The sequence below is a fragment of the Acomys minous genome (assembly GCF_964271855.1).
Source record: "Acomys minous genome assembly, chromosome: 18".
In the NCBI taxonomy this organism is placed as follows: Eukaryota; Metazoa; Chordata; class Mammalia; order Rodentia; family Muridae; genus Acomys; species Acomys minous.
In genome coordinates this window covers 65,394,982-65,422,106 of record NC_140501.1, presented here as the reverse complement: position 1 = coordinate 65,422,106, position 27,125 = coordinate 65,394,982, and the positions used below count along the sequence as shown (strand labels likewise).

Genomic DNA, 27,125 nt, shown 5'->3' with positions numbered 1-27,125 from the left:
GCCCGTGCCCGGAAGACCGTGATCTCCTGATACCATTGCCATCACCTCCCCAGTGCCCATCCCTGTTTGCTTGAGTTTGGTTTGGCTGGGTTTGGTTTTCCACGAGACAGGGAGGGTCTCCTCAAACTTGTGATCCTCCTGCCTCAGCCTTCCTATTGCTAGAATTACAAGCATAGACCATCACGCTCGGTTTTAACATTTGTTGCATGACAAAGTGAGTTTAAAGCCATTTTACTTCTTAACCCATTTGGAATGTATGTACACACACACACACACACACACACACACACACACGAACGCATGCACACATGTGCACCTTCCTCAAAATACAGCTGGCTGACAGGACTAAGAAATAGGTACAAAGCTGTGTTGTTGGGCACCAGATTGGAGGAGAAGCTGTCAGTAAGACATAGAAGTGTTTTTTGTTTGTTTTCTCTTTTATTGTTGTTTTCTTGAGACAGGTCTTGCTAGGTAGAACAGGCTGTGAGGGAACTCATTGAAATCCTCCTGCCTCTGCCTCCTGAATGCTGAAATTAAAGGCATGCGCCACCAAGCCCGGCTTTCTTTCTTTTTCCTTTTTTTTCTTTTTTCTTTTTTTGAGACAGAGTTTCACTTTCTAACCCAGGCTATCCAGAAACTCACTATGTAGCCCAAGCTGGCCTTGGAACCACAGCAGTCCTCCAATTTCAACTCCTAAATGCTGGGATTCTAAATACAAGTCACTAAGCCCAGCAGCATGAAAAATGTTTATGCTTTAGTTCCCTCACATGAATTATAGGAATAATAAATTTTTCTCATATAATCCAACAATAATAACTATCATTTAAAAAATCCAAACAATGACTATCATGTCTAGACCCTAATTCCAAATAGTGGTAAGCCCGTGATCCCCGCTGCTCAGAAGAGAAAGCCCGTGACAAACTTCCCACCAGGGGGCAGTATTATGCAGGGCCGGTCTGCTGTGCTTTTACTGCAGCACAGACCAACAGTATTTCTCCTGAGCTGTGGGGGCAAACAAAGTCAGAGCCGGGGACAGGTACCAAGGCCTCATGTTTCTTTGACCCATCCCCTTTTTCATCCCAGGCTCCTCTGAGGCACTGCTCATGCTTAGGAAGAAGCATTTTCTGGCTTACCACTTCAGTGGGGGAAACCGCTCCCCGCCTTCTACGTAGTAAATTGCTGAGAGTCTGCAGCTTCCACTTCAAGCAGAAACTATGTTAAGGGAAGCAGACTTGCTCTTTCACACTGCGTTATTCCGAGCCACCCATTTCCAGGATGTGGGGAGCGATGGGAGCGAGGGCTTGCCTCCTTGTTATAGGCTGTATTCGTCCTTTTCCACCTTGATTTCAATGAATGAGTTCAAGTCAGGACAGGATGTCTTGTGGGGCTGGTCAAAGGATGGAGAGACAGGTCCTTTCTCATTTCCTCCTCCTTCCTCTTCTTGGAAATTGGGATTGTAAAGTTCGGGTGGGAGGAGCTGGGCCTCCACAGAAGGCAGTCTGTCTGAGGGAGGCCCGTACACACGGTTGGCTTTGGTGCCGTGCTTGGAGTTAGCGTCCAGGTGGTAGCAGAGCTCCGTGAGGCGCTGGGCGCGGAATCGGGGTGAGCGGGCCACCCACACGCCTGGCTCGTTAAGGCTGTCTTCCTCGTCTGACATCAGCTCTTCCGTCACGTCCTTCCACAGCTGTTGGTCCTCGGGTCCGAAATGCCTCATGATACTGGACCGGTTGGCGAAAAGCTATGGCAGGACCAAGGGCAGAGACCAGGATGAGGAACGGTACGGGTCTGTAAGAAGGACGCCTCCCGGAACCCAGTCCTGGAGTCGGACCTCAGAGTCAGCTCGGCTCACCCTCCGCCTGTCTCCCGTCCCGTCTGCCAACCCGATGCTCAGATGCTGTACCCTTGCTTTTACAGTTTATTTGCTAGGGTTTTAGACCCCGAAAGGAAGGCCTAGAGACCTACCCGGTATCGGCGACTTCGAAGTTTCTTCTCCTCTTTTTCCTTTAGGCCTTTGAAAGGGTTGAGAGAGTTGCGGTACTCTCGCCTCTTGGTAAGGAAGTAGGCCACACAGGCTCCTAGGAAAGAGGTAAGCAGGCTCTTCTAGAGCTAGGGTCCCCAGCCCCCACACCGCTTGCTGAGGGGAAGGTTAGAGCCACCATCCGGCAGGCTGGGCTCTCCGGAACAGCCCTCTCAGATTTCGTGCCCTTTGCTCACCTTCAACTCTATAACTAACTCCGCCCAGATTCGCTCAGGGCAGAGATAGCTCCGCTGCTTGCCTGTGCAATCAGACCTACCACGGCTACACTACCCATAGCATAGTTCTCAGTACTTTTTTCAGCAGCTGCCATAGCAGCTCAGTAATAGGTATTAGTGACAGGAGAGTAAGAAAAGTAGAAAACGTAGGACACGTGGGAGTTTGTTTTAATCTTGTGTGTCTGAGTGTCTTGCCTGCATGTATGTCTGTGCACCACATCCACACAGTGCCCTCAAAAACCAGAGAGGGCATCAGACCGCCTGGAAGTGGAGTGTGGGCTGCCATGGAGGTGATGGGAGTTGAACCCAGGTCTCTTGTTAGAACAATCAGTAATCTTAACCACTGAGCCATCTCTCTGGCCCCAAGACACAGTATTCAGGGACAAAGGGATAAAGGAGCTGGCTTCTGGTTGGCAAGATGGCTTATGGGGTAAAGGTGGCACGTCTGATGACGGGAGTTCAATCTCTGGACAGAACTGCCACAAACTGTCCTGAGCTCTACTTGCATACTGTGGACTAGGCTTCCACATAGGCATCTGTGTGCATGCACAATACGTGCACTAAATGGATAAATGTGGGATGCTTTATAAATAACTGGGGCTGGAGACGTGGCTCAGCATTAAGAGAACTGGCTGGGCTTCCAGAGGACTGGATTTAATGTCCCAGCATCCACATGACAGATCACAACCACTTGTACTTCTGGGGATCCAACGCCGCCTTCTGACCTCAACAGGCTCATGGACACAAGTGGCACACATGCAATACACTCAGGCACACACATGCACACAGTGGTACACATGCACACACTCAGGCACACACATGCACACAAGTGGCACACATGCACCCAGTGGTACTCATTCACACACATGCACACAGTGGTACACATGCACACACTCAGGCACACACATGCACACAGTGGTACACATGCATACACTCAGGCACACACATGCACACAGTGGTACACATGCACACACTCAGGCACACACATGCACACAGTGGTACACATGCACACAGTGGTACACATGCACACACTCAGGCACACACATGCACACAAGTGGCACACATGCACACAGTGATACTCATTCACACACATGCACACAGTGGTACACATGCACACACTCAGGCACTCACATGCACACACTCAGGCACACACATGCACACAAGTGGCACACATGCATACACTCAGGCACACACATGCACACAAGTGGCACACATGCACACAGTGGTACTCATTCACACACATGCACACAGTGGTACACATGCACACACTCAGGCACACACATGCACACAAGTGGCACACATGCACACAGTGGTACTCATTCACACACATGCACACAGTGGCACACATGCATACACTCAGGCACACACATGCACACAAGTGGTACACATGCACATAGTGGTATTCATTCACACACATGCACACAGTGGTACACATGCACACACTCAGGCACACACATGCACACAAGTGGCACACATGCATACACTCAGGCACACACATGCACACAAGTGGCACACATGCACACAGTGGTACTCATTCACACACATGCACACAGTGGCACACATGGATACACTCAGGCACACACATGCACACAAGTGGCACACATGCACACAGTGGTACTCATTCACACACATGCACACAGTGGTACACATGCATACACTCAGGCACACACATGCACACAAGTGGCACACATGCACACAGTGGTACACATGCACAAACTCAGGCACTCACATGCACACAGTGGTACACATGCATACAGTGGTACTCATTCACACACATGCACACAAGTGGCACACCTGCACACACTCAGGCACACACATGCACACAGTGGCACACATGCACACACTCAGGCACACACATGCACACAGTGGCACACATGCAATACACTCAGGCACACACATGCACACAGTGGCACACATGTACACACTCAGGCACTCACATGCACACAGTGGTACACATGCACACAAGTGGCACACCTGCACACACTCAGGTACACACATGCACACAGTGGTACACATGCACACACTCAGGCATACACATGCACACAAGTGGCACACATGCACACAGTGGCACACATGCACACACTCAGGCACTCACATACACACAGTGGTACACATGCACACAGTGGTACTCATTCACACACATGCACACAAGTGGTACACATGCACACACTCAGGCACACACATGCACACAAGTGGTATACACGCATATACTCAGGCACACACATGCACACAAGTGGTACACATGCACACACATGCACACAAGTGGTACACATGCACACACTCAGGCACACAAGTGGTACACCTGCACACACTCAGGCACACACATGCACACAAGTGGCACATATGCACACACTCAGGCACTCACATGCACACAAGTGGTACACCTGCACAAACTCAGGTACACACAGGCACACAAGTGGTACACATGCACACACTCAGGCACACATATTCACACAAACATAAAATAAATACATATTTATTTATTTATTTTTGTTTTTTGAGACAGGGTTTCTCTGTGTAGTCTTGGCTGTCCTGGACTCGCTTTGTAGACCAGGTTGGCCTCAAACTCACAGAGATCCACCTGCCTCTGCCTCCCTGAGTGTTGGAAGCCCAGCTATCCTCCAGCCGTGGGATCACAGGTGTGAGGTACCATATCTAGCTGTCCTTGCTATTTCAATACCATCTAAGTCATCGCCATGCCCCTCTCTCCCAGCCGAGAACAGGGGAACAGAAGAGGCAAGCGGAGAGAAGCCGGTGTCCTCACCTTTCAGTTCCTTATCCGTGTAGTTGTGGGGACTGGCCATCAGCTCCTGCTTGAGCTTTTCCAAAAGGAACTTCACTACTGAGATGTTCCAGGAGGACTTGATGCTGTCGCAGAGGAGGGAAAAGTAAGGCAGACAACCAGTGAAGAGCCAGAGGAGACAGACACACCGAGAGTGAACTGCCTCTGAGACCAGCCGCATCCCCACTTCCCACTCCTGTGTGCCTCTTCCCTCGAGAGCCCGTACCTTTCAGACCCATTGAATCTCTTGTCGTTGGTGATGTGGTTATGCACATTGTGGACCAGTTTCTAGGGGAGGGAAAAAAGAATCAGGCCAGGAGTAGACAGGAAAACTTTCCTCTGGTTCCCAGGGTAAAAAGCATTGTCCCGGCGTATGTGGGTTCTCTGTCCAAATCACTTCTACCTTCTAGGCATCTTTTTTTGGTTGTTTTTTTTTGCTTTGTTTTGTTTTTGTTTTTGGAGATAGGGTTTCTGTGTGTAGCCTTGGCTGTCCTGGACTCACTTTGTAGACCAGGCTGGCCTCTGCCTCCCAAGTGCTGGGATTAAAGGTGTGCACCACCACACCTGGCTACAGAACAAGTTTTAGGACAGCCTGGAAAGAAAATGAAAAATTATCCAAGGTATGAGAAGTACACACTTGAGACTCAAAAAACACAAATCTAAAACAACAGAAATGGAAACTGGAAAGTGCCCTGGAGACAGCAGCATCGAGCCACTGTCCCCTCACAGCATCGAGCCACTGTCCCCTCACGGCATCGAGCCACTGTCCCCTCACAGCATCGAGCCGCTGTCCCCTCACAGCATCGAGCCGCTGTCCCCTCACGGCATCGAGCCACTGTCCCCTCACGGCATCGAGCCACTGTCCCCTCACGGCATCGAGCCACTGTCCCCTCACGGCATCGAGCCGCTGTCCCCTCACAGCATCGAGCCGCTGTCCCCTCACAGCATCGAGCCACTGTCCCCTCACAGCATCGAGCCGCTGTCCCCTAATGGCATCGAGCCGCTGTCCCCTCACGGCATGGAGCCGCTCTCAGTTTTGCTCATATCTATCTATTTTCCTTCTTTTACATTTTTTTTTCTCCTCGAGACAGGGTCTCTCTGTGTAGCCCTGGCTCTCCTAGACTCACTTTGTAGACCAGGCTGGCCTCGAACTCACAGAGCTCCTCCTACCTCTGCCTCCTGTGTGCTGGGATTAAAGGTCAGCACTACTACACCTGGCTCCTATCTTCCTCCTTAAAAAAAAAAAAATTAGGAATTTACTTAATTGCATACACTAGTGCATGTGCCTGAGCATAAGTGTTTGCACCATGTGTGTGCAGGAGCCCACCAAGGTCAGAAGAGGCAACAGATCTCCTTGACTGGCATTAGAGATGACAGTGAGCCATGTGAGAAGCACTCTTTGTTTTGTTTTTCCTGACAGGGTTTCTCTCTTAGTCCTGGCTGTCCTAGACTTGCTCTATAGACCAGGCTGGTCTGAAAACTCAGTGATCCACCTGCCTCTGCCTCCCAAGTGCTGGGATTAAAGGTGTGTGCCACCAAGCCCGGCAAAGCTTTGGGGGTTTTTTTTGTTTAGGCTTTTTTTTCCAAACAAGGTTTCTCTTTCTAGCCTTGGCTGTCCTGGACTCACTTTGTAGACCAGGCTGGCCATGAACTCACAGATATCCGCCTGCCTCTGCCTCCTGAGTCCTGGGATTAAAGGTGTGCGCCACCATGCCCGGCTTTATAAGCATTCTTAAGTCAGAAACCTCTCTCCAGCCATCTATTTATTTTCTTTCTTTCTTTCCTCCTTCTTCCCTCCCTTCCTTTTTTCCTTCCTTCCTTTCTTTCTTTCTGTTGTTTTTCAAGATAGGGTTGCTCTGTGTAGCTTTGGCTGTTTTTGACTCATTTTAAAACAAACAATAGGCTGGAGAGATGGCTCAGAGGTCTTAAGAGCACTGACTGCTCTGCCAGAGGTTCTGAGTTCAAGTGCCAGCAACCACATGGTGGCTCACAACTATCTATAATGTGGTCTGATGCCTTCCTCTGGCCTGCAGGCAGAGCACTGTATACATAATAAATAACATTTTTAAAAGAAAACAAAACAAAACAAAAAAGCCAAGAAACTAAAGTCCAAATGTAAGCAATCACAAAGGAACAAGGGAACATTTTCATAAAAAGTGTGAATTCTCAAAAGAGGAGAAGCAGTTACCTGTCTTCCAAGTGGCTTGGAAGAGACCAGGTGACAGGAAAAAAAAAAAAAAATCAAACCGGGCTTGAAGTGCAGAGGGAAAATACTGGAGACAGTGGGTGTTGAGATAGTGAAGGCTGCTGGCTCAGCTACCTCCTGAGTGAGCTAAAAATAAAAGCACTTCCCCAAGGGTGGCTAGCATCTGCACCGTTCCAGAGACATAATCGTCCTGGTCTGGTCCCAGCAGATCAGAGAGGAGCCTTGGGCTTCTTCCAGACCTAAAGACTGGCACACTGCGACCCTGTAACCACCCTTTCCTTGCAAGTCTGGAAACAGTCTTGCTGTATTGCGAGGGCTAGCCTCACAACTTACTTTGTAGCCTAGGCTAGCTTCAGCCTCCATATTCTCCTGCCTTGGGTTTTCAAGCGCTGGGATTACAGGGATTTCCCAGGCGAGTCTTTTTTCCTGAGTTCCTTCCTTTCTCTTAACACTAGTGCTTAAAATCTGAATTAAAAGGTTTGGTGATCTTCCAGAAGACCCAAGTTCAGTTCCCAGCATCCAGGTGGGATGTCAGGTGGCTCCGAACTACCTCACATTGTGGCTCCAAGGGACACATATATGTGCACGTATGCATGTACACTAAAAAGTGAAAAATTTTTGTAATGCTGTAAAGGCTGGAGGGAGTTGGGCACGGTGGCATGCCTATAGTCTCAGCACCCTTATCTCATTAATTAACTAATATTTAATAAACTGTAAAAGTAATTTTTATTCTCCTGGCTTAGTTGTTGTCTGGGAGGGTTACTAGCTCCTTCTGCTAACCTAGGCCTAGTCCTGGAAGCTTCTAGCCTCCATACAATCTAACCTAGGCCTAGAATGTTTTCAGCCTCTGAGACTTACAGCTTAATAAGTTCACCCTTACTTGTTCTTTCTGAGCTCTGGGCTGGCTCTTTCAGCACAGCTGTTCTGGCTCAAATTCTTCTCCCAGCTGACGTATAATCTGGCTTTTCTCTCAGCCAAAATTGCTCTCCTTGGCCTCACACTAACTCAGCAATCTGCTCTAATCTTCTGGCTTCTTCTCATTTCGGGCTTGATCCATCTTCACCTGAGTTCTCCCTGCAAACCATCTCTCTATTACTGTCCTGGTAAAACTGCCTCTTGAGTAGCTTCTCTTTTTCCCTCTCCTCATGAGAGTTGGGTGTGTCCTACTCTGTCAAATCTCTGATTCAGTCACCTTTTTTGACACTCAATTAGACATCACTTTCAAACATGGGTGCTTCCTTCTACAAACTAACTTTACCTTTGTTTGGGATTAATGGCATGCACCACCACGCCTGGACCTAAGCTTTTTTTTTTTTTTTTTTTTAAACCTGATTCTTGCTCTATACCAGGCTGGCCTTGAACTCAGATCTGTTTGCTTCTGTCTCCTGGATTAAAAGTGCACTTGTATTCCAGCCAGATCACACAGACCTAGAAGGTCTTTGGCCAGAACAGCCATGTTCAGAACTAGCATTCCTCTACAATAAGCTCCAACTGCTTCTAAATAGATAAAAATAAGTAATTTCATAGTAAACTGGGTATGACAGTGTGTATATGCTTATAATTCCAGCCAGCACTTGTGAGGCAAAAGCCAGAGGGTCAGGAGTTCAAAGTCAGCCTCGACTATGTAGTGACTTTGAAGCTGCTCTGAGTTTCATGAGACCCTGGTTTCAAAAAACAAAACAAAACAAAAATCCCTCACAAAGCCCTTGAGCTCAGAGTTGATCCAAGAGGCTACACTCATCCAGAAGAAAATCTCTCAACCTCTGTACCACTGACAGGCTGAGCGGAATGCCATTGTGGGACGGTCAGTAGAGTGCCTGGCTTCTCCTTACTGCATGTAAGCACCGTTCTCCCTCTTCCCACACACCAGCGACAGTCCGAAAAGCCCCCAGAAGGCAGTTACCCCTGGCTGAGAACCACTGCTCTACAAGTTCTTCGGGTTCCAGTTGGCTGCCACGCTGGGGGCTCTCAGCTCAGCAAAGTGTCCCCAAGGGCTCGCATCTTCTCCAAGAAAATGCCAGGCAGTCCTCCTAGCCAGTCCTGTTCCGCCTGCCATGAGCTCTCAGATCGACAGGATTCTCAGAGCTCTGTGACGGGGCAGTCTGCACTATGCCTGGTGGCCCCATACCTCTGTGGTTGCGAAACTACGTCAGGACAGTCTAGCTTTCCCACCCAGGATGCTCCGAGATGCTTAGCCTGCACGTTGGTTAAAACTTGACCCTTTGGTGATCAGTCTGCTCAGTCCTTACATAGTCTCCCATCAGGAACACTGAGATATATAATCTCTTCTCTTTAAAGGTGAGGCAACGAAAAGGCTTTGCCAGCCGGGCGTGGTGGTGCACACCTTTAATCCCAGCACTCGGGAGGCAGAGGCAGGCAGATCGATGTGAGTTCCAGGCCAGCTTGGTCTACAAAGTGAGTCCAGGACAGCCAGGGCTACACAGAGAAACCGTCTCAAAATAAATAAATAAATAAATAAATAAATAAATAAACAAACAAAAAATTAAAGGCTTTGCCATGCTCAAGGTTATGGAATAATGCCTCTCCTCTCCCCTCCTTTCCCCTCCCCCCCCCCCCCCCCCCCCGCCCTCTGTATACAGTGCTCTGCCTGCATGTACATCTGCAGGCCAGAAGAGGGCACTAGATCTCATTATAGATGATTGTGAGCCACCATGTGGTTCCTGGGAATTGAACTCAGGACCTTTATCCTTCCCATTCCAATTAGATTTAGGACTCTATTCGTTCTATGTGGAGGCTTGAAGTCAACCCACTCTATTTTCCTCTTCAATCTGAAGGAAAAAAAATTTTTTTTTGATTGAAACTGAGTTCACTTACAGAGAGCACCAGATCTCTCTTGCGCCTGGAGTTTTTCTGTCCAGTCCCCCGGATCCTGCACGGGGAGCTGATAAACCCCAGAGCACGGCTCGATTCCCCAGCGGCCCCTGGGCCTGGTTCTTCTAAGGCGCCGTCCAGCGCTGTGGGACCAAGCATGTCCTCTGGGCGGGATGCTGGCAGCTTGGTTCCATTTTCTGGTCCTGTCTCTGAGGATGCCCTCTGGATAGCCAGTTGTGTGGCTGGCGAAAGCTGTTTGGCATAGGCAGGGACCAATACTCGCTGTATTGCACCCTCAGAGGCCACGTAATCATCCGCCATCTGAAAGCATAAGAAGAGCAGTTTAGGGGCTGGAGAAATGGCTCAGTGGTTAAGAACAGTGCCTGTTCTTCCAAAGGACCCAGGTTCAATTCCCAGCACCCACATGGGAGCTCACAACTGTCTGTAACTCCAAAATTTGACACCCACACACCAACGCACATAAATTAAAATTAAATAAAATATTAAAAAAAAAAAGAAGAAGAGCAGTCTATCACCAGCCAGGCAGAGGAGCAGCTGGTTGCCTCCATCTTGGCCAAGATCAGCTAACAAAGTAGGAGGAGGAGGCCAGGTCAGCACTTCATGTCAATAGCTTGCTCCTCAGGGAGTCTATGGGAACATCAGGCAAATCATTCTCTCCCCTCCCCCCCTCAATGTGTATGTGTGTTTTTCATGCATGTATGTCCATGCATCACATGCTTGTGGGGGCCAGAAGATGGTGTGGAATCTTCGGGAACATGAGTCACCATGTGGTTGCTGGGAATTGAACCTGGGTCCTCTGGATGAACAGCCAGTGCTCTTAGCCACTGAGTCATTTCTCCAGCCCCAGGGAAATTGTTCTTATGTGAACAGGACCTGTAGTGCTGGGCTGTTATCATAAAACAGCTTATACAAACAGGGCATGCTTTGACCTTCTAGGTGAACAGTTAGTTACAGGTTTTTTGTTTTTTGTTTTTGTTATTTATTTATTTTTTTTTTTTGAGACAGGGTTTCCCTGTGCAGCCCTGGCTGTCCTGGACTCACTTTATAGGCCAGGCTGGCCTCGAACTCACAGAGATCTGACTGCCTCTGCCTCGCAGAACACTGGGAGTACATGCGTGTGCCACCACACCAGGCTTTTATGGTGTATATTCTTGAGTATAAGATACGTATCACCAGGGCTGGAGAGTTGGCTCAGTGGTTAAGAGCACTGTCTGCTCTTCCAAAGGTCCCAGGTTCAATTCCCAGCACCTGCATGGCAGCTCACAAGTGTCTGTAACTCCAAGATCTGACACCCTCACACCAATGCACATAAATTAAAATTCAATAAAAATATTTTTTAAAAAAAGATATGTATCGCCGGGCGTGGTGGCGCGCGCCTTTAATCCCAGCACTCGGGAGGCAGAGGCAGGCGGATTGCTGTGAGTTCGAGGCCAGCCTGATCTACAAAGTGAGTCCAGGATGACCAAGGCTACACAGAGAAACCCTGTCTCGAAAAAAAAACCAAAAAAAAAAAAAACAAAACAAAAAAAGATATGTATCACCAGGCGGGGGTGGCACATGCTTTTAATTTAATCCTAGCACTCTGGAGGCAGAGGCAGGCAGATCCCTGTGAGTTCGAGGCCAGCCTGGACTACAAAGTGAGTCCAGGACAGCCAGGACTACATAGAGAAACTCTGTCTCAAAAAAAACCAAAAAAAGAAAAGAAAGAAATGTACCTAGGTAAATGCTCTGTCGGAAAGGTAGCAGGGGAGAAAAGTGATAACAAAATAAGGGGAACCAAGCAGGGCAGGAAACAAGACAAGTAACAGTAACAAACAAAACAAAACAAAAAAAGAGGAAGTGAGAAGAAAACATGAGAACCCATCAGGGAAATGCAAAGCCGAGAGCACCTAGAGAGGCTATCACAGACACCGTGGGCACATAACCTAGTCCTTTGGAGCAGCCAGTCTGAGCCAGCCACATCCCACAGTCTCGGCTCTAACACCCAGTTGACTGCCTGTGCGTCAAGGGCACACAGGGCAAGGAAAGGAGGGAGGGCCGTGGTGAGGGAGAAGGAGAGGAGTGGGGGTTTCCACAGCCGAGAAAACCGAACAGTGGAGGCGGAGGAAACCACACACACACAGAAAGAAGCGGGGGAGGCAGCCGTGATCTATAGACCTGTGAGCTTGTGTTCCGTGCTGTGAACTCTAAAAGCTAATTCCATCCTGTCAGCTTGGAAGCCTCCCCTGCCTGAAAGGGGCAGAGAACACCGCCTAGCCTGGGTATGTATCCTCCTGTTTCCCGTCTCTCAGGCCCAGGCCGGGCAGAGGGTGAGGAACAGTGACCGTTACTACAAAGCTAAGCCTTCAGGAGAGCAACAGCCAACTGCCGGGACAGGCTAGCATCCAGGGAGGAGGTCTACATGTCCCATGTCCGCTCCTCACAGTCAGCAGATGGGCTGGGAGGTCCCGCCCTCTCGCCCTCTCACCCACCGGCTTGGAGTGAGGAGGGAGGAGACTGGGCAGACAGAGGGGAGGGGAGAGCTGCAGGTAAATCTGTTCCTCCCACTGACTCTGTGACCGGCCCTGCTTCCATCTCCTTTCTTCCCAGAATGCCTTTCTGCAGTTCTTATCCTATCTAGCCAGGCTTTTCCTCTTCATATGACCCTTGAGCAGTGAAATATTTGGGTTTTTTAATTATATACTTTTATGTCTTTTCCTGACCAGAATATGCTCAATTCCCCTCCTCCTCTGCCCTCTGCCCCTGCCTTTCTAAAACAGAGATTTTTAAACTATGTGTATGTCTGTGTGTGAATATGAACATGTGAGTGCAGGTCCAAGGAGGCCAGAGGCATCAGGTCACCTTACAGCTGGCTGCTGTGAGCCATCGACATGGGTGCTGGGAACCAAACCCAGGTCCTTCGGAAGAGCAGTGAGCACACTTAACCACTGAGCCACCGCTCCAGTTTCCTCTCCCCTATTTTTTTTTTTAAGGTTGATTTATTAGCTGGGTAGTGGTGGGACATGCCTTTAATCCCAGCACTTAGGAGGAAGAGGTACAGAGGTAGGCAGATCTCCGAGTTCCAGGCCAGCCTGGTCTACAGAGTGAGTTCCAGAAAATCAGGGCTATTACATAGAGAAACCCTGTCTTGAAAAACCCAAAATAATAATAATAAAAGAAAGAAAGAAAAAAAAAAGGCAGGCGGATCGCTGTGAGTTCGAGGCCAGCCTACAAAGCAAGTCTAGGACAGCCAAGGCTACACAGAGAAACCCTGTGGGGGGGGGGGAGAGAAAGAAAGAAAAAAGAAAATAAATAAACCAAGCTTCAAAGCAATTAAAGGCATGTGCCGCCGTGCCCAGTATTCTGCTCACACTTTATTTCCTTTCTTCAACTCCCTGCCTCTCACTTTATCTTTCACCAGAGAGATTCTCTTGAGAAAGCAGGTACGGTGGTTTACACCTGTAATGCAGCACTCAGGTTTGAGGCAGCAGCAGCTACTGCTGCTCCAGGCCAACTTGGGCCAGAGAGTGAGATCGGGTCTCTCACCATCACCAAATAAACAAGCTCCTCGTCCCATACAGAGCTTTTATTGTATGCTCCTTCCTCAAGGCCCTCATTTCCACTTCTCCCCACGCCCCCAAACCTGCCTTCTAGGATCATCTTGCCCTGTCTCGCCACCTTTGCCCCTCCTCACTTCCACCTCTGTACCCAAGCCCTTTTTGGGAAGGTGATGGCCGTGATAAAATATGAATGTTACAAGCCGTCTGTGCGTGGCAGGCATTCTCACCACGGAAGGCGGAGGTGGTGGAGCAGCCCAGACAGCCAGACAGCCGGGGAAACGATGCCATGAGAAGGCGGGAAGCACTGTGCCATCACATGCACCAAAACCCAACCTCCTGCCAAAAAGGCTCAGGCCGGAAACGAGTGCCGGCTACCCCCGAAAGTGGAGGAAACATGGTGCGCTTCTCTGTTTTATCGGACACAACTGAAAAGAATGGTTTAAAGAGGGAATGAGAGGAAGACATACATATAGATCAACCACGCGGGGTGTTACTCACCGGGTTGAGCAGCGGGGCTCCCTCTACTGCAGCCAGAGTGCATCCTGGGAGGCGCATGTCTCTCTGGGGTGCTGCGAAGAAACCCAAGGGCCCCTGGCCCACGGTGGAGGCAGCCCCCAGCTGCCGCAGCTCCTCGATCACCACCTGCACGCCGCTGCCCACGCTGTCACACTCCTCCTCCATGGCGGACAGGGTCTTGCCGGCTTCCCCGGGACTCTCCTTGAGCAGCGCGGGCTCTTCGGGTGGTGGGCTGCGGGCCCGGCTCTCCCCATCCTCATCGGTGGTGCACGCTTTGCCCTGCCGTAGCTCACCCACTTCTTCCTGAAGCTGCTTTAACAACTCATTGTTGGCCCGTGCAAGACCCAGAGCGGCCTCAGCCAGCCCCACCGCCTTGTCCACCCGCTGGTAGATGATATGTAGGAGCTGTTCGGAGCTTTGAACCGCCACGCCATGTCCAGTCACTGTGATCGGGGTACTGGCAGGGGGATTTCCGCCCTGAGAACCCGAGCTGCCCTGGCTAGTCTCGCTCTTACAGGCACAGCAGCAGCACCTGGCTTCACTGCCACTGGGAGGGGAGAAGAGGATCGTGGCACTGAAGGCCATGGCTGGCGAGGGCAGGTAACCTGTGCGCACGCTGCAGGACGCTCCACAGCTTCACGCGCGCTCCAGATGGCTGGCCTTCACCAGGTAAGCGCTGGCCTCGAGACTCACTTCTCCTTCTCATGGAAGGAGGGCAGACGAGCTACGGCTCCAGGGTGTGGGTTTCGTGGAAGAGAAGGCTAGCGGGTGAAGACACACACAGTCCATGGCTGCTTCTCCTCAGCTCTCCCTCCGTCGGCAGGTCCTGTGTTCCCTAACCGCACAGCACACTGGTGTCACAGAGGCCTCCCTGAAAGAGTAAAGCAGAAACAAAAGGTCACCCCGACGCTCACGGCCTCAGAGGACTCAAGGCGTTCTTCTTGGACCCTTAGCAAGGCTGCTCTCAAAGCCCACTGCCGCCCAGGCAGCAGAAGGGGGACACCTGTACGAGGTTGGTCTGGTGTAGCGTGATGCTGATTACTGCCTGCTCTCTGCCCACCTTGCACCTTGCCTAGAGCCTAACCAATAAAAGGCCATCACATCTGGGCAGGGCAAATGGGACAGGTGTGGCTAAGCTTCCCGGGCTGGGGGAGACAGAGGGAATCTGGAGAAGAGAGGAGGAGGAGGAGAAGGAAGGCCGCCGTGGGTTAGGTGGAGGAGAAGCACATGGCCGGCATGGATGGGGATTTGGCCCAGATGGAGAACATTAGCAAGTATTTGGGATTGTGGATGGGAGGTAGCTTGATAGACATTTATTAGAAGCAGATGGCAGGGAATTGGAGCAGGGATCCCATACTTGCCTCACTATGGGAAGTAGTTTAGCCCTGCCCCAGGTTAACTAAGGCTATTTTAAAATACAACAGGTGTCTGTGCCTTGACTGATTGTTAACAGATTAGAATATATTGTCATAATAATAATTATAGGCCTAATAAGAAACATTATTAGGCCATACTGGTATTTTAACAGCAACAGACACGAGGAAAGATGAAGGAAGAAAATGAAGATCTATTTCCTCCTTTTCTCTCTGGTTCCTGTCATTACTCTGATAACAGTACTCCCATCTTACTGCTTTGAAGCCATCCTTTCTTTTTTCTTTTTGTTTTGTTTTGTTTTTCAAGACAAGGTTTCACTGGAGCCTTGGCTGAGTCACCTGCCTCTGCCTCTCGAGTTGCTGGGATTAAAGGCGTGCAACACCACTCCTGGCTCTGACACTGTCTCATCTATACAACACTAGGAAACAACTATTAACCAGGTCCAGAGAAGATTAAGTGCATGGAAGCTGTGTGCCTTTTTATGGTCAAAGAAGAAAGAGGAACCTGGTTGTTGCTATTTTCAGTCTAATATATATCCTTAAGCTGATACCAAACGGTTTGTTGACATAATATTTATTATTACATTCTATAATTTTCATACATGTGCATTCAGAGTAGGCTCCTAAGAAAGACGCTGGAGAGGTGGCACTGCCTTTAAGAGCACTATGAGCCGGGCGTGGTGGCGCACACCTCTAATCCCAGCACTCAGGAGGCAGAGGCAGGCGGATCGCTGTGAGTTCGAGGCCAGCCTGGTATACAAAGCAAATCCAGGACAACTAAGGCTACACAGAGAAACCCTGTCTCGAAAAACCAAACCAAACCAAACCAACCAACCAACCAACCAACCAAAAAAAACCTAACTGCTCATGCAAAGATGTCAATGTTGTTTTTATTTCCTCAGATGAGGGGATGAGATAAGAGCCGTACCAAGCTGTACAAAGTCATGTCTATCTAAATATCCCTAGGCCGAGGCCTGGGAACTTCTTTTTTCTTTCTTTCTTTTTTTTTTTTCTCTTTGTTTTTTGGTTTTTCGGGACAGGGTTTGTGTGTAGCCTTGGCTGTCCTGGACTCACTTTGTAGACCAGGCTGGCCTCGAACTCAACAGAGATCCGCCTGCCTCTGCCTCCCGAGTGCTGGGGTTAAAGGCCTGCGCCACCACGCCCGGCTGGTCTGGGAACTTCTAACTTCTGTACAATCGAATCTTCTCCAAGCCTCGACCTTGAAGGCTTCGGTTTCCAGCCTCCATCTGCAAACCTAGGCCTAGAATGTTTCCAGCCTTGGAGACCTACTGCTGAATAAACTCACCCAGTTCTGAGCTCTGGCTGTCTGTCCAACTCAGCTGTTCTGGCTCAAAGCGCCCCTCCACACTGACTGATTCAAGCTGACTTCTCTTAGCTTCTCACTGAATTGCTCTGCTTGGTAAAATTGCCTCTGAGCTCCACGAACTGAAAATGCACCAAATTGCCTGCTGCACTGAGCTCAACAGAATTGCACTGACTGCACGAACTCCTCTGCGTTCCCGTTTTGTACTCACCTCCTTCCCTCTACTCTCTGTGATGCTTAGTGTCTTGTTTCTGCCCGTTCTCGCGAGAGTTGGGTGTATCCTGATGCTGTCAGTCTCTGTCCTGCCTGTTCTCGCGAGAGTTGAGTGTATCCTATCTCTGACCCATTCTGTCAAATCTGTCCCTCAGTTAGACGTCTTTGTTTGGAACAAAAGGTGTGTACTAAAGGCATGTCTGTGTTCCAGCCAGAGGAATTAGAGGTGTCTTCTAAATTTCAGTCGGATCACACAGAGCTAGGTCATCGGATGTGACCCCCTTGCCCGAGTAGCCATGTTGCTGTATTAAAATTCCTCCACACTAAGGGGGTGGGTTCAGTTCCTAGCACCCACAGGTGGCCCACAATGGGCTGTAACTCCAGTCCCAAGGCATCTGATGTCCTCTTCTGACCTCTGTGGTCACCAGGCACACATGTGGTATACAAACATATATGCAGGCAAAATACCCATACGTATTAAAAAATAAAATACAGGAAATGTTTTCAAAGATCGACAGCACTGGTGGCACACGCCTTTAATCCCAGCACTTTGTGAGGCAGAGGCAGGAGGATCTCTGAGTTTGAGGCCAGCCTGCTAGCCTGGTCTACAAAGTGAGTTCCAGGACAGCCCGGACTACACAAAGAAACCCTGCTTCAAAACAAAACAAAAGAGAAGGGCTGGAGAGATGGTTCAGTGGTGGGAGCACTAGCTTCTTGTCCAGAGGGCCAGGGTTCAACTCCCTGTACACACGTGGTAGCACAGAACTGTCTGTAACTCCAGTGTCAAGGGGTCCAATACCCTCACACAGACATATGTGCAAGTAAAACACAAATGTACATTTTTTAAAAACTTATTTTGGGGACTGGAGAGATGGCTCAAAGGTTAAAAGCACTGTCTGTTCTTCCAGAGGTCCTGAGTTCAATTCCCAGCAACCACATGTGGCTCACAGCCATCTGCAATGATGAAATCTCATGCTCTCTTCTGGCACACAGGCAGAACACTGTATATGTAATAAATAATTTTTTTTAAAATTCACATTGTAACAGAAGCTAGCCTTCCACCTTCTACATGCTGGGATTATAGGCATTTGCCACTATGCTCCTACCCTGTTAATTAGTAGTTTGAGACAAGGTCTCACTATGTAGACCAGGCTGGCCTCAATCTTACAGAGATCTACCTGCCTCTGCCTCCTGAGCTCGCTAGGTCTACAAAGTGAGTCCAGGACAGCCAGGACTACAAGAGAAACCCTGTCTGGAAAAAAAAAAAGAAAGAAAGAAAGAAAAAACAAACAAACTACTACAGGAACAGAGGATTAGGGGGCTAGCAGGTATTGAATCACTGAGAACACTCCAAGGAACTTTAATATTGCTTTTGTTTTTTAGGGTTTTTTTGAGGCAGGGTTTCTCTGTTACAGCCCTAGCTGTCCTAGACTTCTTTGTAGACCGGGCTGCCCTTAAACTCACAGACATCCACCTGCCTCTGCTTTCCTAGTGCTGGGATTAAAAGTGTGCGCAACCACACCTGGCTTAAATATTGTTATTTTATAAGTGATGTTTGATTATAGAAAAATCTTTCAGCCTGAAGCACTGTAAATGACAAAGTCTTAAGTGTTATTTACAATTCCCTGACAAATACATTTCTATTTTACACTCTAATTTATCATAATATTATAATTGAAAAGAATATCCTATATATTGAATTTTGAGCTTTTTGAAATCAGAACTCTCACTTTAGATTAGTTCTAGGTTTTTTTTATTATTATTTTCTTCTCTGTGTCTGGGTGTTTTGCCTGCATGTAGGTCTGTGTCTTTGGAGAGCATTGTATCCCCTGGACCTGGGGTCACAGAAGGCTGTGAGCTTCACATGGGTTCTGGAAATCAAACCTGGGTCCTCTGCAAAAACAGCAAGTGTGAATAAGCAATGAGGCACCTCAAAAGCATGGTTTTGTTTCTGAGACAGTGTCTTGCTATGTAACCTTAAATGTCCTGGATTTGCTTACAGAGTGCAGGCTGGCCTTGAATTTGCAGCAATCAGTTTATGTCAGCCTTCCAAGTATTGGGATTACAGGCCAGGCACCAACTATCGTGTAAGAAACAAGCTCTGAGGGCTGGAGAGATGGCTCAGTGGTTAAGAGCACTGACTGCCCTTCCAAAGGAACTGGGTTCAATTCCCAGCACCCACATGGCAGCTCACAACTGTAACTCCGAAATCTGACACCCTCACACAGACCTACAAGCAGGCAAAGCACCACTGCACATAAAATAAAAGCAAAAAAAAAATTTTAAAGAAAGAAAGAAGAGAAAAAGAAAGAATCTGTGAGTCAGGTGCAATGGCACACGTCTGTACTCCCAGCACTTGGGAGCAGAGGCAGGGGGATGTCTGTGAGTTCTAGGCCAGCCTGGTCTACAAAATGAGTCCAGGAAAGCCAGGGCTACACAGAGAAACTGTCTCAAAAAAACAAAAACAAAATACTTATAGAGACCTATATATACTGACACAGGGTCAGTGCTCCACAGATGGGCGGCGGCACTACAGTTATTACTAAGTCTTGTATTCCTACCATGGACACCAAGTCTGACTGTAATTTGCATGTTTTGAGTGTTCTTCTTGAGACAGAGTCTCACTATCTACATCTACATAGCCTGGAATCAAAAGCATGTTGTCACCATGCCCAACATGAATTCCTTTCTTTGGGGGGGGGGGTGTTGAGACAGGGTTTCTCTGTGTAGCCTTGGCTGTCCTAGACTCACTTTGTAGACCAGGCTGGCCTCGAACTCACAGTGATCCACCTGCCTCTGCCTCCCGAGTGCTGGGATTAAAGGCGTGCACCACCACCACCCGGCTGAGAGAGGATCAAGTTTCATTTCCCAGCACCCACTTGGATGGCTCATCACCATCCTTAACTCCAGTTCCAGTGGCCCCGATGCCCTCTTCCAATCTATTGAGACATGGTGCACTTCAACTCTTGCAAGCATTATCACACATAAAATCTCATGGCTGAAGCGATGGCTCAGCAGTTAAGAGCACTGATTGTTCTTTTAAAGGACCAGGGTTCGATTCCCAGCACCCACATGGCAGCTTACAACTACCCGTAACTCCAAGATCTGACAACCTCATACAGACAAAACACTAATGCACATAAAATAAAAACAAATACATTTTTAAAAATCTCCTTTTTGGGCGAGGGCAAGGCCTCTCTGTGCAGCTGGGGGCTATCTTGGAACTCAATATGTAGACCAGGCTGGTCTTGAACTCACAGAGATCTGCCTGCCTTTGGCTCCTGAGTGCTGGAATTCAGGTTGTGTACCAGCAAGTCCAACCAAATAATAATAAATCTTACAACAACCAACCAAACAACAAACCCCAAATTAATGGGTCAACAACATAAATGGCAAATGGCAAAATGATGTTGACGAAAAGGAGTCATTTCAGTACGGTCTAATTGTATTTGTTTTGTTCTTTTATAAGACAAGAAGATGCCATGCAGGCCAGGCTCACACTGAGCTTGTTGTGTAATTGAGGGCTGACTTGAACGCCACATCTCCCTTCCTCCATCTCTCCAACATTGAGATCATAAGCATTTGCCATCGTGCCTGGTAGTCTAAGTCTAATACATGTGAAATTAATTTAGAAACTACTTCCCAGACAGGCACAGTGACTCACGCCTATAATCCCAGCACTCCAGAGGTCGAGGCAGAGAGGCCACTATTAGTCAGGGAATAGCCTCAGCATAGTAGGTTTCAGGCTGGACTGAAATGCATAGCAAAACCCCAACACAAAACCAAGAACAAATCACAGTGGGTGGTCATATGGCTCAGTTAGCAGAGAGCACGCCTACCCCAGCACTGTGCAACACTGAGCCTCGCGGTATCACTGCTCCCCAGTCACCCCAGAACCTGCAGGTGCAGGCAGAAGGATCAGAAGATCAAAATCTACCTTCACTATACATTCAAGGAGAAGCAAGGAGTCCGAACAGAATAAAACACACACACACACACACACACACACACACACACCAGCACTCAGGGGGACAGAGGCAGGAGGATTTCTGTGAGTTCGAGGCCAGCATGGTCTACAGAGTAAGTTTCAGGACAGCCAAGGCTACACAGAGAAACCCTGTCTCAAAAAACAACAACAAAACACAAACACCAAAGATACCATCAGCAACAATAATCACCGACACCAAAGCAAAAAAAAAAAAAAACCACGAAAGAAAGAAAACTTCATCTTTAAATGTAGCAGTTGAGGGAGAGGCGGTCCATAACCTGAACTACTACTCCTTTCTTCTCAAGCCATAGGTGTTTCTGTTCAGACAAAATACATCATATTCTTGGCAGCTCCTTTGCTTGCTTTCCCTCGTTCTGAGTTTGAATTTTCTGCATGGCTGAGTTTACCTCCAAACTATGAAAAATAGGTTTTCTGGCTGTTTAACGGCTGGGTATGCTATGGTAGTCTCCAGACATATGTTCTCACAGTGGGCCTGTGGCTCACTTAGGGTCAGGACTGGAAATGGACTTCCTTAAAAAGTGATAGGCAATTCCTATCATAAACTTCATTTTTGGAAATAAAGAGGAAATAGTCGTTTAAAGCTAGTCAGCCCCGTTTCCTCCATTTCAAGGAACAAAATGGCTCACTTGTTAAAGGGTCCTCTTAAGATCTGTTTCTATCAGAAATGAGTTATCTCGGGAGGTAGAGGCAGGTGGATCACTTTGAGTTTGAGGCCAGCCTGGTTTACAAAGAGAGTCCAGGACAGCCAAGGCTACAGAGAGAAACCCTGTCTTAGAAAATAAATAGGGGCTGGAGAGATGGCTCAGCAGTTAAGAGCACTGCCTGCTCTTCCAAAGGACCCGGGTTCAATTCCCAGCACCCACATGGCAGCTCACAACTGTCTGTAACTCCAAGATCTGACACTCCCATACCAACGAACATTAATTAAAATTAAATAAAAAAATATTAAAAAAAAAAAAAAAAGAAAAGAAAGAAAGAAAGGAGTTATCACACAACAGCAAGTGAGCAGTTACCATAAAGTACACTCTCCCGATATTTTAAGTGACCAGTCTAGGCTGGGCAGCAGTGGCCCAAGCCTTTAATCCCAGCACTCTAGAGGCAGAGACCCCAGGATCTCTGTGAGTTCAAAGCCAGCCTGTACTGAAGAGCTAGTTCCAGGAAAGCGAAAGTTAAGCAAAGAAGCAGTCTTGAAAAAGAAAAAAAAAGCAACTAGTCTAATGATCTGCAAACACCTAACTCCTCATTCTCAGGTACAAAATACATCTGCCCAGGCACGGGGCAGAACGGGTTCCTGGACGCCTTCCCTGTACCCCAAACATTGTACCCGCCTCCCTCCTTTCCTCCTGGGAGCCGGGTGTGTGTATGCCCTGCCCACTTTTCTGACAGAGTTCTGTAATTCTATTAATTTTTTTGTTTTAAGATTTACTTTTTATAGCCGGGCATGGTGTTGCACGCCTTTAACTCCAGCACTTGGGAGGCAGAGGCAGGAGAATCGCTGTGAGTTCAAGGCCAGCCTGGTCTACAAAGTGAGTCCAGAACAGCCAAGGCTACACAGAGAAACCCTGTCTCGGGGAAAAAAAAAAAGATTTACTTTTTATGAGTATGAGTATTTGCTTGTATGCATGTAAGTGCACCACAGGAGTGCCTGCTGCCCAAGGTCAGAAGTGGGCGCTGGTTCCAGTGGGACTGGAGTTACATACACATGGCTACGGGCTACCATGTGGGTGCTGGGACCCGACCCAGGGATTCCTACAACCACTGAGCAAACTCTCTAGCCCTCACAGGCCTGGAACTATGTAGACCAGGCTGGCCTTAAACTCCTGCGTTAGCCTCTGAAGATCTAGAATTACAGGCGAACACCACCAAACTCCATCATCGCAGGAGTTTCCAAATAAATGTGGCATTTTTAAAAAAAAACTAACTTACTAAAGTGCAACTTAGTAAGATTAAATTTCCCATTTTCCTAGAATATACCTGGTAACAGATGACCTTGCTGCATTTGGCAGCGGGGTGGGGGTGGGGGAATGTAAAACAAACGCCCAGGGCTTTTATCACGTGCACACGGCTCCTTCAGTCAATGTTGATTATTAGCCAAAGGTGACCCAGATGGGCGGCGGCCAGTGGGACGGTGCTCCGTCTACGGCAGCGACGCTGCAAGCGGGGTTCTGCGTGCCCCGGAGCTCGCGTCCCACCGAGCAGACCCCGAGCCCACCCGGGACCCCACGATGCCTTGCAAGCCCGCCCCACCCGTGTGCCGCAGCCGCGCGAGAAGGCGGCGCCCGTGTACCCGGCAGCGCGCGCACGGGGTGGAGGCACCGCCCCGCTTGCCCTCTGGCTGGCGTTGATAGGCGACTGAGCCTGAGGGGCGCAGGGCCAGCGACGCTATTGGCTTCGGCTGCCAGTCACTCATCGAGGCGGGACGGGAGGGGCCTCCTCGGGGAGAGGCGCGACCCAGAGGCTTTTTCAAGGACGCCAGGCGCCATTTTGGTTTTCCCTGTTTACTCGCTTTTGTTAGCTGGTGCTCTACAGTTGCGTGTACACGACTGTAGAAAGCATAGAGGACGCAAAGTGGTTTCATACGTTCGGTTGAGCAGATTTGGGGTTCCTGCCGGCCTTAGTTACAGATCTTTCAGATAGCAGTTGCGAACTAGCAGTTCCTCCTTAGTTCAGTTTGCACCTTTTGCTTTCGGATTCTCAGCATAATCAACTCACTATAGATTTGCTTTGCTTTGGTAACAACTGTCAAACCAACCAAGCCAAGCCATGGGAAGGATTCCTCTCTCTTACAAAGAAACTCAAGGCGACGACCTTGGCGATGAGCCTAGATTTCGAGACTTTAAAAGCCGAGTACCCCAAGCTGGCTGACAACTACTCTCTTAAAAGGGTGCTTTCCCATTCTCTGAGGAGCTACGTGTTGTGTTGGTTGACAGCCTGCCGTGGTGCCTGAGACTTCGAAAGGGTAACATAAAAAATGACTGGCACTGCTGTGGTCATTAAGGTCGCTAAATCTAAATCTCAAAGGTCCACACTGGGGCCAGTACTTACTGTGCAGCAATCTGGCTTGCATTGTGGGGGAAATAAAAATATACTTAGTATAAAAAAGAGTTCTAGCAACCCCAAGCAGGGCCATTTTCCTTATGAAATTTAAGACCTGGTACAAATTTTACTGCAGGTGTGGTTTAGGTGTCTTTAAAACCTGTCTCTACCCAACACTTAACTAAGGAGTACAGAGGATTTGTTGTAGTGAAAACTTGCACTTTAACCTCCCGGTTACAACACAAGTGATCTCTGTCTGCGAATACTAATGTTTTCACGCAGTCGGCAATACAGACTGGATACGGGTGGGTATATAGGGTAGACCCTGTATAGCCCCCCCTAAAGAGACTGTCCCACCACACAGCGCCTATGGGGCGGGGAGGCTCTTCCCCGGGACACTCTCTTTTCCAAACATTGGAGGGCGCGGGGACAGCTTTGCATTCCCAGAATGCAAAATGTATTTCTTATCCCTCCCGTGTTTTGCGTTTGCCTCCTCTTGTCCCTACCCCAAACAGCTCAGTAACAGGACAAGACTATTTTCACCCACACTTTCCCAGGTGGGGAGTTTTTCAAACAAATCCCAACCAATAAAAGACCATTTTTGTCAAAATGCCGGAAAATTCCCTTCTGAGCACCTCCCCGCAAAACCACTCGAGAGAGGCCAAAATATACACATTTCAGAACGAGCAATAATAAAAAAGCAAAAGCACGTAAGCGTCAGAAAAGGAGGCTCTGGACTACACAGCAAATAAATCCGGACCCTCACCTGCCAATTGCTTTGGGACAATTACTATTCACTGATCTGATCAAAAGAGGAGCAGAAAATAAGGTAAATTCCAATAGGATGAAAGTTCTTACATATGCTAAATGCAGGATTTCCTCTAAGCTTGACTTTGCATATGAAATCCTGTTTTGATCACATTTGGGAACACAGAGGGGTAAAATTTACATACTAAGTTCTGTTTTACACACATAAAACCAAAGGAAAACACTTGAAAAATAAAATCTGATACGGCACATATACACACACTTTACATATACACAAAGAATAAACCCCAAGAAATCCATACGAAATGGTATGCTTTAAAGCGCACACACGGCACACACAAATGTCCTCATGAAATTGTGTGCGCAAGACACACGGTCAGAGGGCTTTCCTTCCTCTCCTGGGAAATGAGTGTCCCAATTAAATTAACCCAGTATATTTAATCTATTGGGCTTGCACACTTGCCACATCCACGCACTTGGTTTTGGTTCTGAGGGAGTGTTGTGTAAAAGGCATGCCAGAAGGCTTTGTGAGGATGCCTCAAATCTCTCTGTTGCCTGTGGTAGAAATTTACATTATCGTTTTAGCCCGATTAAAAACAAATCTATACTTCCCCAAGCTACTAAAATTTAAATCCCTCAACCATAAAATTTACCAGTTCTTAAAATGTGATAGCAAAAAGAAAAAAAAAAATTCTCTGTAAATTTGTCTGGAAACAGTTGCACACGACCATCCTGCGTCTCAACTTGCTTGGTATATTTTTAAACCTTGACCAGGAAAAAGAAAGAGAAAGAGAGACAGAAAAAGAAATGGGGAAAAGACCAAATTCCCCTTAGCAAGTTTCCTCACCCCAGCACTGCCACAGATCTCTATTATTTTCAAAAAAAATTTTGAAAACACACACAAGATGAAGGAGGAAAAAAAATGGAAAAAGGATACCCGAAGGTCGTATGGCTCTTTGTATTCGTGTGTGTGCAAAAAAGGAGGACTCGCGGAGCCGGAGCTCGTAAGCCCCGCCCCTTCCCGGACGCCCGCCCGGATTGGCCGCGAGCCGCCCCGCCCGCGAGCACACGCGCCGCGCCCGAGGCGTCCGCCCGGGGGGCCCCCGAGGGCCGCGGGCTCCCGGACCGGACGCTCTGCCCACTGCCTTTCCCTTCCTCACTCTCCGCTCACCTTTCCCGTCTCGTCCCCCCGCCCTCCCCCTCTTAAAACCAAGCCCAGAAAAAACATCACCATGAGTGAGCGCCCTCTGACTTTGCTAAACTGGGCGAACTAGCTCGGTACCTGTGACCTTCTAGACTGGAAATGAGCGCCAGGTTTTGGGGTGTGGGCCTCAACCCTTGGTTTCCCTGGGCAATGTCTCTGGGTCACATGTGTTGCCTAGCAGCCCACCTCTCCATGAACATTTACGCGTGTAACGTTGCCCAAGTGAAAGGCCAAGGCGCCTTACATTGAGTCTGACACTTTCGGGCTTGTTTTTGCACAGCCTGAGCCAGGTTCCTTTGATGAGGCTAAGACCACATTCTGAAGAAAACAAAATGTCTCCCTGGCACTCCCTGCACGTAGACCATTGCTTAAACCTGGATTTTAAGAGCTCATAGACTGGTCTCACTGCACCTATTTATTCTAAAACACACACGCAACACACACACACACACACACACACACACACACACACACTCCATATATATGGGGCGGGGTGCGCTCGCGTGCTGCAACTTGAGTGTGATGGGACAATTTGCAGTAATTGATTTTCTCCACCTCGAAGCTCTGAAGGATCAAAGGCAAGTCCACAGGTTTGGTGGCTTTCACCAGTTGAGCAATCAACCCCACTGGACACTGAGTTCTTTTGTTGTTGTTGTGGGGGTGGGGGTGGTTTTGTAAGACAGGGTTTCCCTGTGTAGTCCTGGCTGTTCATAAACTCACTCTGTAGACCCGGTTGTCCTCGAACTCACAGAGATCTGCTTGCTTCTCCCCAAGTGCTGGGATTAAAGGCGTGGGCCACCACACCTGGCATCCTCTTGATCTTTGTCTCCGAGGAGAACATAAAATCCCAGCACTGGAGCCGGGCGTGGTGGCACACGCCTTTAATCCCAGCACTGAGGAGGCAGAGGCAGGCGGATAGCTGTGAGTTCGAGGCCAGCCTGGTCTACAAAGCGAGTCTAGGACAGCCAAGGCTACACAGAGAAACCCTGTCTCGAAAAAACAAAAAACAACAACAACAACAACAAAAAAAAAACCCTAAACTTATTTAA

The 27,125-nt window shown here is 48.5% G+C and overlaps 1 protein-coding gene across 3 annotated transcripts; it reads right to left on the bottom strand.

Annotated features, from left to right (window-relative positions):
• Positions 1–418: 418 nt before the first annotated feature.
• Positions 419–26,001, bottom strand: LOC311589036 (uncharacterized protein C14orf93 homolog). Of its 3 annotated transcripts, none has more exons than XM_084767300.1 (7): positions 25,720–26,001; positions 14,132–15,020; positions 10,077–10,394; positions 5,262–5,323; positions 5,018–5,121; positions 1,963–2,075; positions 419–1,738 (listed from the first exon to the last, which is right to left on the bottom strand). In XM_084767300.1, exons 2-7 carry the CDS (start codon positions 14,732–14,734, stop codon positions 1,313–1,315), a joined length of 1,626 nt encoding a protein of 541 aa, XP_084623426.1. In that variant the 5' UTR covers positions 14,735–15,020; positions 25,720–26,001; the 3' UTR covers positions 419–1,312. The 3 variants fall into 3 exon arrangements, with proteins under 3 accessions (XP_084623426.1, XP_084623427.1, XP_084623428.1); XM_084767301.1 differs by having other exon boundaries at positions 25,810–26,001; XM_084767302.1 differs by lacking the exon at positions 25,720–26,001 and adding an exon at positions 23,043–23,258.
• Between the last annotated feature and the right edge of the window lie 1,124 nt (positions 26,002–27,125).